The sequence below is a fragment of the Acanthaster planci genome, linkage group LG03, assembly GCF_054643075.1.
Source record: "Acanthaster planci isolate LZ-2023a linkage group LG03, COTS_SCS, whole genome shotgun sequence".
NCBI classification, from domain to species: domain Eukaryota; kingdom Metazoa; phylum Echinodermata; class Asteroidea; order Valvatida; family Acanthasteridae; genus Acanthaster; species Acanthaster planci.
The window spans coordinates 18,944,613-18,957,400 of record NC_141779.1 but is presented as its reverse complement, the minus strand read 5'-3'; the positions used below and the strand labels follow the sequence as shown (position 1 = coordinate 18,957,400).

Here is a 12,788-nt window from a genome sequence, read left to right as displayed (position 1 = left end):
CCACAGCTCTCTATACAGAGAGAGTAGCGCTAGTTTTACACTTTGGATTACAATAAATGTTCATTGTGAGCGCAGGACAGCATGCAGCTATTGTGTGCTAACCGTCCATACTTACTGACGCATAATCCCCCATTTTGGTTCCAACAAGTATTGAGACACTCATGTCGCAACTCTCTCTATCAACAGCTCTGTGGACAGCCTAACCGTCTTTCTTTTATTCCTTGGGCGCTATAATAGTAAATTGTAACCGCTGACCCTTTGCACCAACGCTACGGCTTGGTAATTTGAAAAACAAATCATGTTTTCTCCTATGTTTATATTCGGGTTAAGAATGATATTCATTATTGTCAGCGTAGGAAATATAGTTTCGGTGTACAAATAAACTGTTTTATCGTCCAGCAAGTGCGCATAATGCACAATTAATATAAACCGTGGGTAGTTTTCGCATACAGCAACATAAAAAAATGGGAAATATCAAACATGAGGATCTAATTATATGGAGTTTGACAACCTCCTCCACAGAATAGAACAACAAGCATCGCTTTCATGATCTACGGCAGAAAACAGTATTTTGAAACAACATATGGACTAAACCAACCATCTTTGTGTAAATACATGTACTTGTTTTGCTTGGATAAAACCACACCGCAAGGCACACCATTCCCAACAAGCCTTCACAGTCAGTGTCTTGTAGTCATCAGATGACATCAACTTGTCGTCTTCGTTTCCCTTCATTGGGTAAATTTCCGTATGACTATTGGTAATGGGCAATTTTCAGCGAGAACGAAATGGTAAATGGCATTTTACTCCATTCCTGTACAAAAACATATGGTCGCCGGAGCGCAGGATAATTCAAGCTTAGCTAATGTTACGATAACTCGTGTTTGTTTTCCTAACGGATTATGCATGCATCTTTTCCTACCATGTTTGTTTGCATTCCCCGTCGTTTTCTCTCAGTTTCCTCTCTCACCAAGCTTTTCTCTTTTCGCAGTTTCGTATCTTTTTTTCCTCTGCAAATTATCCTCTACGGTCTGTAGCTTTCACCGTCCATTAAAATCAAATCCTATGAAAGTTTTTTCATCTCATTAAACAGTTGTGTTCTCTGCTTTGGCGCAAAAGCTTTAAATCTTCGACTGCACGAGAGAGCGTTTGTGAACGCAATTATGAGATTAAATATGCAAGACAGTATCAATCCTACCAGCATGAATTGCTGTTGATCTGAAACAAAATGTGGGTACAATGAAAACTGACAAAAGCTGTATTCTGACCTCAGGAATAAAAAATGAGTCGACTTTTTGGCGAAAACTTGTAAAAAATACATTATAAATAATTTTGTGTTAACACAAGTCGTTCGAATTTCGCCACAGACAACATAACCCCAAATACCAAATCCCAGGAAATTGCCTACACAAATTACTTGTTAATCCAAATATAAGTTAACCTTTTTTGCATGATTGTCCCCAATGATTTGCTGAATATACTTCACCGAAGAGTGAACATATCATTACAAACGAGCCAAAACCAAAATCCAATAGCAAAGCAAAATCTTTAAGTCACACAAATTAGATTTACCCTACGATTCTGAAAGGGCGTATTTAGCAGGTCATTTTATGAAACTGTAACTGCATAATTCTCTGCTCTTCGTCATAACGTAGGACTCTCTTCACATTCCCTGCAGCCTTGGAGGACTGCAAAATATCAGCCGCATTGTGAACGCATCCCGAAACAGACAAAAAATGGAGGTAAATCGATGGCGACAGACGACAAACGAGACCTCATGACAAATCCCGGGATAGGATGAGGGGCGCAGATAGGCCGGTCAGCTTTTCTCTTTCAAGTCAATATTTGAGGAGCGTGTACGAATTTCTGCACGGATCAAGGGATTTCGGCACATCCCCGCTCTTAAGGTCCTCATGCCTGGAGCTCCCTCTAAAGGATATGTTTTAACCAAGTTCAGTTTGATTAAAGGCGTTCATCGTGCAGGGAGAAATTCGATTTCAGGTGAAACCCACTACCATTGTCAACGATTTCCGCCTGTCTTTACCATGTTTGTACACCGTAAAGAATCGAAAAGGGATAAGAAACTTGAGATTAATGAGAATTTACAGACGGCAGGCGAGCGTATAAGTGTCTGCAGAAATACACAACCCCCACGAGCCCAGCTTGGCGTTTTGTGCAACACATGTGACACCTTCAGTGATAACAAAATACTCTGAAATTTTGCCATATAGCTACGGGAGAATACAGTTTTTCACCGCCACGCTGCATTAAACCTTTGAAAATTACAAACGGCCAACGGTTTATAAGTGCAGACTCTCTGCCTTAAAAGAATAATAGCCCGACAGATACTCATGTGGATAAATTTGGGTTTTGAAAATGCAAGGTTGGAATTATGCATATCTCGATGTTTATGTACGACCCCGTCAGTTCTGCAGCCAGCTCCTTCCACAGTACACACTGGGAAGTCTATATTATAGTTGGTAATCATGGCCGCGATACTGCGGTAATGTACAGGCTAAATGCAGTCGTTACTGAACCCTGGAGGTTCCGTGAGCGGAATCATCTTCCCTGTATCTTAGTTACGGCACCGTTGTCGCAGCACGGTTTCATCTTGTCGTGCCAAGCCTTCATGGGCTTTTTTATTGATGTGCTTTGGTAATTTTGACACAGATCAAATTGTTCCCATGAAATATCCACTTTTCGGGGCAGGCCTTTGACGGACAAAATTTGTCCTTTCCTACTGACGCTGTACAATGAAAAGTGCTGCAATGCAAGCAGTGACAGTGACAGTGACAGTGACAGTGACTGGTCATGACAACAGAAACCGTTTGTAAATTGGCTATTTAAAATTTGCTGTGTGGTAGTAAATGTACGCAACTCACCCCACACTTGCATAATCTAGCAAGAATACATTCATGCCTGCCTCAATACACTGTAGGCCCCCTACCCAAAAAAGCCAAGTTGTTAATAATGAAACCTTTCTTGAGAAAAGCAGACCCTCCCCGCACTGCCAAATAAAAATTGCATCATTTTGACAGGATATATGTAAGATCATTGTGGGGTGCCGTAACTGCATTCAGACCTCATGTCCAAGGTCTCAACAAAAGCCCAAACACCGTACTCGTTCAGTTCCCGGCTTGCCTTCACTGCGGTTTTATTCGTAATTTCGTAGGCAGAGCACGTAATTAGGATCGGGCGGAGGGTTTCAAATTACCGTCCGGGGCGGGATTATGCAGAGAAAGGCTGCCGCTGAAATCGTTCCGTAAGAATAAGTGTGCATGTACAGCAATGAAAAAGTAAATCTTTTATCAACATAGAAAAAAGTAGCAATGGAAAGATGCTGCGCGTATTGAATGTAAGTAAAGCACTCTAAAACATGCATTTGTCCAACCATGGAGGATGGTTCAACTCTACGACCTTTTCTGACACTGCAGGATTATTTGTTACAGCAGAGACCGTTCATCTGGAATGAGGATGGTTTCTTGCATGTTCCCCCCTCGATTGGAGACCTTTGGGGGGGGGAACTACGGCAGCAAGCAGAAACCGGCCCATCAGAGGTCTATGGAAGTGAACATCTTCCCATTTGGTTTGGAAATATAGGCATACCCGTATTGTGCCACACAAGCAATTTTCCGTTCTCTGTTGAATATTTATTATTATAAAATTTATTTGTTTTAATAGGGTCAATTCACAGTAGTGCGCCTCCATGAGCTTGCAACGCCTTCACCAATCACAGTGCGCGAAATCTGTCGACCGTTTCCAAACGCACACTGGGTCGAAAGATTTCTTGCACTAGGATTGGTCAACCCGTTGCGAACTCTTGGAGGCGCATTACTGTGAATCGCCCGTATTTCACCATGCATTATTTGTGGAATATGCCAAAGGTTTATTTATTTTGCTTAAGTTGGATATAACTAAAAAACTAATTATTCTAAATGAGCTTGGTCTCCTTACATGTGATGTATATTCTAGCCACATTTTAGATTAAATTAGTTTTGAAAATATAACATGAATTATAAAATAAACACTGAAGGCGAAACCCGACCAACTGCACTTTTCACAGTGAATGACATAATTGACAATGTGATTATTACCATGGTTGGTTCCTCGTTATATCAATGCATAACTAAATAACCCCGTTGGTGTGTCAAGTACAAACAATAAACGAAATTACGCTGATACCACACTTGTATATGTCTAGTGTAATAAATCTCGTCAAGCATGCATGGACAGGACGCATTCAATTAATGAACAGCATGTAACCCCTATGGAGCGTTCTGTTACGTGGTACTACTGTTAATCAAACGGATTTAGGGAGGGGGTATTTCCAGTGGCTGAATTTACCCCTCTAGTCCGGCTAGTGTAACGTTACTGGATGGTTACCTAAATTTTATTTCTGGGAAAAAAATTACAAAATACTAAAATCTCCATTTAGTGGTTGAGGCCATCCCCTGGTCTCCGGATGTAGTGTCGTCAACATTTGAACCGCTCTCCGCCTGCCCTGAAAATCCCGACTCCGCCATAATGATGTTCTTCATAAGCGCCCGACTCCAGTTTCTATTTACAGATCAATTTCGCTTCGATGCGATGATGAGCAGGTCAGGTATCCAGGCGCCCACTGCATGATTTTGCATGTCTTTGTTTTGGGGGGGGGGCGGCCTTGCTGGGGGTGCAACAGCTCCGTCGTAAGCCGCAACGGTTGGTGAAGTTTAACGTGAAGCACTGTCCAGTCCGATTTCACTATACACTTCTATGTTTTGTGACAAAATCGCAGGATTTTTAAAGAAAACGACCCTTTTGACTTTCGCATAAAATGAAACGGAATTTGCATATTTTGTCTCTGACGTGCACAAAACCAATGAAAAAGAACAACTCATCGATAATTTTCAAAATTTGAACTGAGAGAAGTGTGTTCAATTGTTTGGATTCCAAAACAGATAAATATCCGTGATTATCATAAGGTAAGAAGGACAAACCTTATTTCGATGGGGTTACTGTATACTGCACCTCAGTAACCATGGATAAGTAGTCATATAATGTCAATAGTATTTCGTTTGAACTTGTCAACAAAAATGGTGCAGTGCAAGACGACAAATTGTGGTCACATTTCAGGCGTATAGGCTAAACGAATCCTGTGGTGAAAACAAAACTGAAACTAACGACTGCTTTATCAGGGAGGGTTTCCCAGCTGAAACTGAATCACGAAAACGGGCAGTTACATATTAGCGGCATTCACCGTCTAGATGACATCTCCGTGGAATTCACAGTCCCGTGTGTTGCCTGACGGTTGCCTCGCAATGCATGCAATAGGTAAAAAAAGAGCTTTCCCAAATTACATCTCACTAATACGAAATTGCTACATCAATCTATTCCTCGACTTCTTTGCAAACGACAGTGTCTCCTAATGTTGAAACCACGGACGGTATATCAATATGGCATGCCAGTGTAGCTAGGAATGTTTCAATAAAATGTGTCAGCTACTACAAACATGCTTTCCAAATATCTAATTATCCTTAATTGCCTTTTGATATCGTTTTAAAGCTGTCCGAGTTTTATTTTCAAGTAGATCATGTGTCTGCCATGGGTGGATGGCATGTTCTGACTACTTACGAGAGATGTCGCCGTTCTTTGAAGCTGCATTTCCCGCATCATCTTCCGCAAAAGACGAGGAAGACGGATTAGCAACTGCATGAAAAAGCACATAAGGAAATAGTTGGAATTTAGTACATTGGTGGCGGAGAACAGGAGGAAAGTACGCTGTGTTCGGTGTGTGTCTCAAAGTCCCGTCCTTGCGTCTAGGTTCCTTGACCATATTCTTTCTGTTTATTAGATACCTGAAATCTAATATGATATTTGAAATGAGCGATGCCATATCAGCCGTGACCAGTAACCGGAATTTCAGTGAAATTTAAAATGGAGGGCATAGTTTTGTTGGATTCAATATTGATATATACTTCATGGACAAATTAAAATTAGACTGGGATCTCGTGACATTTAAAAGAACAGAAAGGAAGATGTGTTTTATATATTAGGCAGTCTCACTCTTGCATTTTCCCCCACGTACAGTCCTGCACGACCTGTTACTACCGACGAACGCACATGGTGTGTCGTGCTGCAACTGACACGGTCAATCAATTAATTATTAACTAATTCGCGAGCAGAATGGAAACGGTAATTATCTCTTTCTGCTTCATTTAACTGAAGTGATGTTGAAGTTGAGATGACGGCAGAAAGTGAAAAAAAGCTTTCGGGGGAAAGGAGACAACGGTGCAGGCTTCCCGAATTCACGTGGAAGATTGTTACAGAATATCGGACCCTCATATAAACTCATAAAATGATTATGGCAAGTTTTCTGGGTAGTTTCTCTCTCGAAGATATGTTAAAAAAAATCAGAAAAATGACCCCCTTTAGGGAGTCTTGAAAAACCTCAGACATACGGATTACAACTGACAGCCAATAAACCCCCTGGAGAATTTTCGACTGCAATGAAGTTCCATTTTGATCGAAACTGAACGAATATTTCATGTATATTCCACGGGCACTCCATTGGCACCGAATGGAACAAACACGTGCAAATATAGATGCTATGTTAGCCATGCAAAAAACAGGTCCTTGAAACGGTTTAAAATGTTTTCCACCATCTCTGTCTCACTGAGACAATTTATATCAGGCTGTACAACGTACACAAAAGCCCGATTTAATCACGTCAATTGCCTTAAAATGCCGAAATTTAGCTGTTTTTTCCTTCCTTTCTTGAAATTAATTATCTGTATCATACACAGAATGAATAATTGTTTCATTTTGTACAAAATTATATGTTCATAACAGATTTATGTTCACAGAACGGAAAGAGCATTCCAGGATTTCCATTTCAACAAGAAGCTGTTTAAAAATAATGTGTATGGCCTCAGAAACTACGTCTGAATCTTTTACGATGTTCCGATCGACTGAAGGTGCCCTGTATTTCGTAAGCTTAAGTAATGGTTTAGAAAAATAGTACACAATGCAGCTTCTGACACCAGGGTGGAAAACTTCTTTATGCATTAATAAACTTATACTGCCTGGATTGGAGGGGATTTCTATTCCTACAAGTGGAATCCATCACACATAGCTGAAGCAGATCCCCTGGTAACATTAAATGGTATAAGTTTGAGTTCAAAGGTCAGCAGGGTCTGACGGTTTTCAACCTGAGCTTTGGTGGCGGTGATTTGGCACAATCAAAGCTTCACTTTTTCCGCGAGTGCCCAACCGGCCAGAAGTGAATAAAAACAATGAAAACCTCAAGCTAAATGGAGTGCAGGGACAAACAACACTTATACTAAGTAAGAGCTTTCCACATTTTAAGGGGGACTCTGGAACGCAGCCATGCACGAATCTACCACAGGATCAGCCGCCCTTTCTCCCGGCCCCTCGACGACGGGCTACAAATTCTTCTGGACGACTGAGACGATCCGCGGCCGTATGAAACAGTTGACAAATCGCTCGGGGCACGGCTGTTACCACACATCGTCAGCAGATGATTTTAACAAGTGGAGATGCCCAATAATTCACATTCTCCTCTGGAGGAATTAAAATTCCGATCCTGCTATTGAGCTGCACTACGCCAAGATTTATATCGGGAGCATTAAACCTAATGCTAAAATAATCACCAACAATGCCGATATCAACCCAACATCCACGCCAACAGGTGTTCAAAATTATATGCGTGGCTACAGTAATCCATTATTTATTTCAGACGGCAAAATATTTAATCAGATGTACACAGTATAAACATTTCTAATTGTTTTGTATACCGACACTATTTTAACCATTCCACAGTTTTTCCCAAAGAGCTCTACCTAAATTTATTACAGTTTTGACATAAACGAATAACGATAAAATTCCGGAAATGAATGCTGTGTATAAACCACAGTGAAACATTCAAATGCTAATGTTCATAATCCAGGCAGCGTCCCTACACTCTCATTCCAGATTTGACTGGCTTATGTACGCAATATGCAAAAGCAACACTGAAACTGGCTAGGTGTGAACCCAAATAAACGCCAGCCGTATCGACGCCGTGCTTTGAGGTGCTTACTTCCCAAATTGGTTACATGCCAAACTGATTGCCATAGTACAAGAAGGTGATGAAAAACTGCTGGGAATTTCTCACTTGGAATCTTCGATGAGGACCGACAGCTAGATGCGGACCGTGAGCTGGAAGACGAAGACCCCCGTCTGCCCTGGGGAGCTCTTCCGGGCAAGCGCCCCTGTTTGATCATCCGCTGTAGCTGACGTGGGTACATCCCGCCTACTCCCTGCAAGGCTCTGTGGACAGATCTCCTAAAATTTCCACGGGTTCTCCGTTGTCAACAGTTCCCAGTTCTTAGTATCTGCCGGCGTGATAGGGTGCTGTTGTACCTCGACAATCAGCTCTTGTCAGCAGTACGCAATTCCGAGCAGACCCCGTCGACGTCCCGCGTACCACACAATACATGTACAGTGTACGTGTACAAACCGCAACGTGCGTCCACGCATTGCCGACAGTTTCAGCGGCAGAACACGATGTCAACATGTAATCCCGCCGAAACGAGCCACACTGGAGAGGAAAAAACCGGTATCGTCTGCAGCTCTACCCACAATGCCAAGGGGGAAATTGCACTGAATATGGCCCGCATTTGTGCGACTATTTTCATTTCCCTTGGCATTTTCTCGACAGGGTGATTTTGAGGGTACAGTTCGTGTGCACGATATCTGTGTGTTAATTTAAAGGCATACTGGAGGCCGCGTTGACTACTCTTGTTGAGGCCTAATTAATATTTTTGGCTTTGTTTTAAGCCACCATCGACTCGATGAACATTATTACTCAGTGTCCAATAAATCTGTCAAATCCTACCAAAAAATCCAGTAATTTTAATTGAAAAACAACAGTGTCTTAATGTTAACATAAACATTGAACACACAGTATTGATATAAGCCAGACTTTGCACACCGCTGACGTCATTATTTGCTAGATTGCAGACCAAATATAAATCTTCAAAAAAGGGCTCAAATGAAGTATGTGATTTATCAGTGAAAGGCCTCCCACCACTTTAAACGGCATGGTTCCTTCTGAAAGATGTACGTCTGTAATGTCATATAAGAAAAAGAAACATTGTGTAAATCACCGATACAGTTCAAGTAACAACCGTTGAACGATAATTTCACGTCAAGTCTTTAACAAAAATCATTAAATTTTCAAGCACTCTCCCACGCTAACGTACACGATCATCTATCAAATGCATATCACTGCAAGAGATTTCAACCAATATCATAACCTACACAAAAAATAATAGTGAGACCCCCCAAAAATTGGTGATATATTTCACAAACTGCAAATGCGTGCTTTTTTATATTGGTTTACTGGTTTTTATTGTTCTCGACTGCCTGCAATAACTTCCGTGGGATGCGGATGCAAAGCCTGAAAAACAGTGTACCATAATCAGGAGAGCCAGGGATCTTTCAGTTCGAAAAATATAAACTATGCGTATGAATAAGTATGTAAAGCATTTGCCCTTACAGGCAGGCTGGGAGTCTTTGAAACGCTCGTTAAGAATCGTCCCCTCATCTCAAAATAGCTTCCATCAGCGCCTATAAGCACGGTATCTTGGCAACCACTATAATTACAACCAGCAACTCGGGACGGATGGATGCGATTTCATCTGACTCCAAAATGCGTGCAGCTTCACCTCTACCACAGCTGATTCTTTAATTTCACAAAAAGGGTCCATCGGCTGGGGCTACCTTCCGAAAGCACTCTCGCCTCAGCCCTCACCGAAAAGTTGACTTCCAATTTGGACTATTCTGGCAAATGGGAAACAAAGTAAGTCTTTATGCATTCCCCCAAAAGTGTTTGAAAAATACTTTCCATAATGAGGTTTTTGTCTTATTTTTGTTTCCTTTGTTTGTTTGTTTGGTTTATTTTAAGTTTTGTTTCTCCCCCAGTTTTATTCTTATTTTGGTGCGAGGTTTGATTCTTGGTTTATTCTTATTTTGTGGATTAGGTTAGTTTGGTCATGTGCGCCTGGGTCTGTAGAATAAGTTTACACTGACTATAAATTGTCCACATGATGCACTATTTTTGGTCATTTCAAACCGTTCTAACGATCTGACTTCCAAGGGTTTTGTAACGGCTCTTTATGCCCTTTGTTACGCATGGGATATTCCTGTGAATAATCGTCACGTTCGATTGGTTCTTGAGGCCAAATTACTGCAGTCCCCTCGAGTTATAAAGCCCTTAAAATGTTTTATTGCCTCTTCTAAGCCATCATGTCATCGTTCAGCTTGTTTAAGTGGCAAATTTGAGCAACTTTTGGGTGACCTAAATATGTTAATGATTACAAATGGTCATGAAACAATCCTGGACAAAGGACATGTGTCTCTTGGGAAGCAACAGTTATCAAACTGCACGACATAGCCACAGCCCGAGTCTTTGCCAACCACAGGCTGGGATAACTGGGCAACCGTCACGGCACAACAAATTTTTATTATGGGCACGATCAGCCGATCTCCACGAACGCCCTATCGCTCTGCGCGAAGTTGGTCGATCCTGTCTGAAATCTCCAACTTAACCTCCTGTTTAAAAACAATATTCCACAACCGTGGATTTGAAAGAAAAGGCAACTGGCTGATGGCGGATCAATCGTGTAATTAGATCGACCAATCGCGCAAAGATCAGACATTCGCACAGACCGACCGATCTCGCTTAACATAGAAACAAAAGCTGATAACCACCAAATCCAGGCCAAACACACCAATCAAATCGCTCCAACATGCACTCAAAATAAAGGACGCATAAAGTTACCTAGAATCACGGACGATCGACTCCGCGTGTGATAGGTTTTAAGCATTTTGTAATGTGATTAGTGACTTCATTACACGGCACAGCAAATGTACCAAATTGGCCAGACTGTGTGTACATTAATGCAGCGAAACTGGAAATAAACTAATCGTGCCAAATATAAAGCCGATGACAATAGTTATAATCTACTATGGCCGACATTAGGGAGTTTTACTGACACAGAAAAGTGAAAAATGCGAGTACTCGTTATCAACTGCCAACTAGACGTGTGTGGTCTGTATGGTCTGCACTATGAAACAGGAGCTCCTATAGAGAATACCCGGTCACCTTGTCTTTCAAAATATATTTCACCCCGTGCATTACTCTCCAATGTCGTCCGGAATACGCACCTAAGAAAACATTCCAGCCTCTGTTAAAATATCACACCGAGTGTGATGAATGTACCTGGAATTTCGAGATTGTTCTCCTTGGCAGCGATTTTTCACACCGGCATATTTTTCAAAATGAACTCTGTCAAAATATACCTGCCACGAATACCACCTTTGCAGCCGCAAAGGAAACACGAAGAACTGCTCCAATCTTAAGACAAAAATACGAGATCTCTGTCAAACGGCTATACATGTTCGCAGCTACTGTTATTGATTTCAACAGAGTTGTGATTTATTCAAATAAAGCATTGACACACATACTCACTCTTAAAAAAGGGAAGATTGTATGATATAGGGTGAGGAATGTTCCTTTTTTCCAATCGCCTGCACAAAGGCAAAATTAAGTTGAGAGATGCAGAGGTACAGTGTTCGCCAGCGACATTACTTCCCAAACTAATGAGAGCACTCCAAAAGACTGTTTGCACTAAATCAATGACGATCAAGAGTCCAGTGCTTGATACACACCCCTCGCGGCAACAGACGTCGCCATTTGAGTTTACTTCACTTGATAGTTGGCGATTTCCACAGAGACATTGCCGGCCTTGGTCCCCAAGGTCCAACGAGTATAGGTTAAAAAATGGAGAAAAACTACAGTCCACAACCATCGATTGCAGCAATATGCGGTTGAAATCGGTGCTGGCAATTGTAAAAGGCAAAAGGTCATACAGAGAACATGGCTCCAATATGCTGCACCCCCTCTACTAATATGTAATACAAAATGAAACCATACAGGAAGAGAGTTCTGATATCCAAAAAGTTCAATAAATGCAATTTCGCTGTGTTCTGTTTATTTAGAAAAGAAAAATTCGGGTTGACGACATATAAGTCAGTCATACTGCTTTTCAACCGTCTTAATAATAATAATAATTGATAGATTTCATACAGCACATAGACATATTTCCATCGGATTTATAGGAGGATATGGAATTTAATAGCCAAAGTCAGCGGTTGGAAACGCACATAAGAAAAAATGCAACTGTCAGACGTCTACGATAGCAAGAGTTGTTAAATCACGCATCCTTCCTTCTTTATTTTCTGTATCAAAAAGGAAGATCCAACTACGTTGGTGATGTCATGATCCTGGCGCCTCTGGCTCGCAGACTGTGGCGCCCTCTCGGCAAATTTATGCTACAAGGATTTTCTCCAGGCTTGGTTGGGACAAATTACTCGCTCCCCTTTTTCACGCTTCCTCCTTCGCGAAGTGTGGTGCCTGTCCCGGCTCTAGCCATTTTCATTTACTGACACGTTGGCATCTTCGGTGTCACTCTGTTGAGAGAAGCCCACCCGCGTTGGTATACATCATCGCACTGCAAATGACGATGACCGGCGCATGCTTGCGTGAAGCATGTATGAACAAATTTGTTCATACTGGTGTAAATGCATGTAATTCACTGTTATAATCGTTTTCAACGAATCCACGAAAGTCTCAAAAAAGTCACCCCAACAGCATGATTTTGAGGGTGAAACGTGAAACGGTTCGGCAGATATTAAAATGATGGATTCTACTCTCTGTATAGTGGTCACCGACGCAGAGCAACCAG

General features: G+C 41.6%; 1 protein-coding gene across 1 annotated transcript in view; it reads right to left on the bottom strand.

Moving 5' to 3' along the window:
* Positions 1–8,690, bottom strand: part of LOC110991018 (dual specificity calcium/calmodulin-dependent 3',5'-cyclic nucleotide phosphodiesterase 1A-like) — a 62,914-nt gene extending 54,224 nt beyond the window's left edge. The window contains exons 1-2 of the mRNA XM_022256079.2: positions 8,153–8,690; positions 5,611–5,685 (exon numbers count right to left, since the gene is read on the bottom strand). Of these exons, the coding sequence (XP_022111771.1) occupies positions 5,611–5,685; positions 8,153–8,285 (208 nt within the window). The 5' untranslated portion in view covers positions 8,286–8,690. The remainder of the gene's footprint in view (positions 1–5,610; positions 5,686–8,152) is intronic.
* Positions 8,691–12,788: the final 4,098 nt, after the last annotated feature.